The sequence below is a fragment of the Physeter macrocephalus genome, chromosome 19 (genome assembly GCF_002837175.3).
Source record: "Physeter macrocephalus isolate SW-GA chromosome 19, ASM283717v5, whole genome shotgun sequence".
In the NCBI taxonomy this organism is placed as follows: domain Eukaryota; kingdom Metazoa; phylum Chordata; class Mammalia; order Artiodactyla; family Physeteridae; genus Physeter; species Physeter macrocephalus.
In genome coordinates this window covers 15410745-15415367 of record NC_041232.1, presented here as the reverse complement: position 1 = coordinate 15415367, position 4623 = coordinate 15410745, and the positions used below count along the sequence as shown (strand labels likewise).

Here is a 4623-nt window from a genome sequence, read left to right as displayed (position 1 = left end):
ATATGTGCGTGGGTTTATCTCTGGACTTTCTATGCTGTTCCATTGATCTATATTTCTGTTTTTGTGCCAGTACCATACTGTCTTGATGACTGTAGCTTTGTAGTATAGTCCAAAGTCAGGGAGCCTGATTCCTCCAGCTCCATTTTTCTTTCTCAAGATTGCTTTGGCTATTTGGGGTCTTTTGTGTTTCCATACAAATTATGAAATTTTTTGTTCTAGTTCTGTGAAAAATGCCATTGGTAGTTTGATAGGGATTGAATTTGATTTGCATTGAATCCGTAGATTGCTTTGGGTAGTATAGTCATTTTCACAATGTTGATTCTTCCAATCCAAGAACATGGTGAATCAGTGATCTTGCTTAAGGTTACTGAGACCTCTGAGACTATTGGAAGTGTTAAGTATGAATGTAAGTTTCAAGAATAAAACTTGAGGGCTTCCCTGGTGGCGCAGTGGTTAAGAATCCGCTTGCCAATGCAAGGGACACGGGTTCGAGCCCTGGTCCGGGAGGATCCCACATGCCGCGGAGCAACTAGGCCCGTGTGCCGTAACTACTGAGCCTGTGCTCTAGAGCCTGTGAGCCACAACTACTGGGCCCGCGTGCCACAACTACTGAAGCCCATGCACCTAGAGCTTGTGCTCCACAACAAGAGAAGCCACCGCAATGAGAAGCCTGCTCACCGTAACCAAGAGTGGCCCCCGCTCTCCGCAACTGGAGAAAGCCCACACAGCAACGAAGACCCAACGCAGCCAAAAATAAGTAAATTAATTAATTAATTAATTAAAAAAAAATTTTAAAAAAAAGAATAAAACTTGCAATGTTTAGAAGTTGTAATCATTCATAATACAGTATGATGCATTGGAAAGCTGAAACCCCATTGATAGTTTCCTTTCTCTATTCTAAAATATTGATTTTTTTTAAGTTTCTGTTTCAGTTCTGAATTTTAACTAGTATAAAATGGATTAAAAATTTCACATCTATATATAAATGGAAATGTTTTCAAATTTCAAGTCTCTGCCCAGTAGATAGGTTCTATAAGCAAGTACACTTATCTAGTTCTAAGTGATAACTATAAATGTAAAGAAATACATTTTTATTTTAGGGTGATTCTTTTTTCATGTCTCTTGTTCCAAATAAGTCTTGATTATAAATAACCTTAATAAGCAATTAGATAATACTATCAGATTCCATTTGTGTGGACCTTTTTCTTTTCTTTCTATAAAGAGTACAGATTTGTTTTTTAAAAACCCCATTAAAAGTTGCAATTCATCATTGTTTGAGCATTTTCTAAACCTTTCCTAGGCTCCTTAAGCTATACAGTACATAGATTCATACCCAAAATATCCGCTTTACAGACACAGTCACTCTAACCTTCATTGTATTACTGAATTTACATCAACTTTTCTTTCTTGTTGTCATCTAAGCACAGTCTTAGCGTTACATTTTTATTTTACTTATTTATTTATTTATTTATTGGCTGAGTTGGGTCTTCGTTGCTGTGCTCAGGCTTTCTCTAGTTGTGGCGAGCAGGGGCTACTCTTCATGGCAGTGCACACATTCCTCATTGCAGTGGCTTCCCTAGTTGTGGAGCACAGGCTCTGGGCACGTGGCCTTCCATAGTTGTGCCATGTGAACTCAGTAGTTGTGGCTCACGGGCTTAGTTGCTCCAAGGCATGTGAGATCTTCCTGGACCAGGGACCGAACCTTTGTCCCCTACATTGGCAAGCGGATTCTTAACCACTACACCACCAGGGAAGTCCCGTAGTGTTACATTTTAAAAGCCAGCAAAATGTGAGAGATCTTTGTTTTTAACAAAAGTCAGTCTGTACCTTCTAAATGAATAAAATACCTAAAAAATGCCTTTACAGAGTCCTGCCGATTTGAAAACTGTAACTAGTGGATACCTTGTTTTTGTAGTAGGTACTTTTACCTTAGTGCTTGTACAAAAAATTTTTTTAGTATGTGTCCATTTTCTCTGCATTTTGGCATTAATTAAGACTCTGGGGTTGAATTCTTTTTACATCAACATTATTGTTTATTGTTGGAATTAAATTTTTTTTTAATTAGAAAGAAGACATTGCTTTATCTGAGGAGCTTCTTTAATTGTATTTTAGAAACTGATTAGACATTTTTCTCTTAAAATTGGTGACCTTATTTTACCAGAGAGTGAAATCCAGTTTTACTTCAGAAACACTGCTATTGCTTTATTGGTCCACAATAGTAATATCATAGAACCGAAGTAGCTTACTTACATCAGGGGTATGACACTGGTGCAGAGCCCTGTTATTAAAGAAGGCTAAGATTAGATAATGTTTAATGTCTTATATTTATTTTTCTGAAAATTTTTAGAAATAGTTTTAAATTTCTTAAGTATTTGGAGGAAAAGATTATTACCTGAGGTATTTATGATTTTCAGGCATGCTTTCAATGAACTGTTACATTTTGAGTATAGAGAAGATATATAGAAATAATTATGAGACAAGGCAACCTTTATAGATGAATACACACACATACACATAAATGTGTGTATGTAGTTATGTGATACATTCTCACCGTAAAATATAAGTACCTTTGAAAGTGAAAGTCCCTCTTAAGATTAATCTTATCCTTTGCTGCACTGTTTAATATATTAGCCGCTATTTAAATTTTAAGTTAATTAAAATTAAATTTAAAATCCACTTCCATTGTCACACTAGCCACGTTTGACGTGCTACTATATACGATGTAGATATAGAACATTTCCATCATCATGGAAAGTTCTTTCAGACATGATAATATATCAGATAATCCAGGGATTACCACTGATGTATATTCTGGTATAAATTCTTTCATAATTTTTTCTACACATATACTCATTATTACTATTTTGAAAAAAGAAGATCATATTGTACAGGGCTTTTTTGTCATGATATTTTTTATTATTACCATATATACATATTGATTACCTCATTCTCTTAATGTTTATTACATGACTGTTTCATATTTATTTAACTGGTTCTCCATTGGTAGACATTCTACATGGTGAAGCCAGTATGGATATTTTGGAAATATGACTTTTTTGATTGGATATGTTTTGTTAAACCTTAATCCCTTTTTACATTATAGCCTTTGCATGTGTATGGAAAGGGATAAAGAGAAGTTGTACCTTAAAGTGGGGTGGAAATGTCTGTCTAGCCTATCAAAAGTTGCAGCATCTTTAGACTCTGAGAATGAAGGGTGAAATGTTATAAAAGTCAAGTCAAATATTTAAGTTAAACTGGCTGAAACATCGTTCATTCTTTTTAACTTTTTTTCCCTACTCTCTTAACACAGGCCACAAATGCTCACACCAATGAGGTGGTGGCAGTTAAGAAAATGTCCTATAGTGGGAAGCAGGCACATGAGGTATGTTAAAGACATTGTGTACCTAAACTGACATAAGCAAGTTAATATGAAATTGACAGTAGAAACAAAGTTCTTTAAGCATTTCTTTATCACAGTTCTTTTTTTCCCCTTCTTGTGGAGCATGTAATAAATGTTCCTAATAGTCTACCTCAATCAACTATTTTGTGGAATAGAACATGGATTAGTGTAATGGATTTATTATAATATATTTGGTGATTGATTTAATTTATATGTACTAAAATAAGAAATAACGCAAGTTTAAATTGCTTCTTCGTGTATTAAACATTCTCTTTGTCCATTTAAAATAATGAAAAGACTATTTTATATGTATACTTGAAAATAAAATACTGTTTTCCATTCAAAAATTATGATATTTTCTTTCTGACTTAAATAGAAATGGCAAGATATTCTTAAGGAGGTCAAATTTTTACGACAATTGAAGCATCCTAATACTATTGAATACAAAGGTTGTTACTTGAAAGAGCACACCGCTTGGGTAAGTAAGAGGACCTCTATTATCTTTTTTTTTTTTCCTATTAAAATTTTTTTCTTTTCCTTTTTTTCTATTATCTCTTTGGTCTGTAAAATTATCAGCCCATTTCTGTCCCATTTGATTTTTTTTTTTTTTTTTTTTTGCGGTACGCGGGCTTATCACTGTTGTGGCCTCTCCCGTTGCGGAGCACAGGCTCCGGACGCGCAGGCTCAGCGGCCATGGCTCACGGGCCTAGCTGCTCCGTGACATGTGGGATCTTCCCAGACCGGGGCACGAACCCGTGTCCCCTGCATCGGCAGGCAAACTCTCAACCACTGCGCCACCAAGGAAGCCCTCCCATTTGATTTTTGTTTGTCAGTATTTAACATTTTTTACTTCAGAGTGTGCCATATGGTATACATTCTGTAAGTTTAAGCATGACATCTAGTCTATAGGAAATTTTATTCTTAAACACTCAACAAAGAGAGTGAAAAGAAAGTTAACATCATTTTATAATGATTTATTTGCAAAAGTAAAAAGCAGTGCCTTTTATTCTCATCCTAGAATTTTTATCTTTGTCATTTCTCATCCCCTACTCCAATTCCCCCCAAATTTGGAATTGTGCTTGATATTACCATCACTGTCTAAGTTTTTTACCAGACAGAGCCTAGATTATGAGTAAAATGCAATGGTCTTTTTTTCCACTCTGTCTTCTTACTATATATATATATATATATATATTTTTTTTTTTTTTTTTTTTTTTTTTTTT

General features: G+C 34.7%; 1 protein-coding gene across 2 annotated transcripts in view; it reads left to right on the top strand.

Moving 5' to 3' along the window:
- TAOK3 (TAO kinase 3) overlaps positions 1 to 4623 on the top strand; it is a 189323-nt gene that overhangs the window by 110653 nt on the left and 74047 nt on the right. For both annotated transcript variants that reach the window (XM_024120620.3, XM_055080251.1), the window contains 2 exons: positions 3311 to 3382; positions 3777 to 3878. In XM_024120620.3, the coding sequence (XP_023976388.1) occupies positions 3311 to 3382; positions 3777 to 3878 (174 nt within the window). The remainder of the gene's footprint in view (positions 1 to 3310; positions 3383 to 3776; positions 3879 to 4623) is intronic.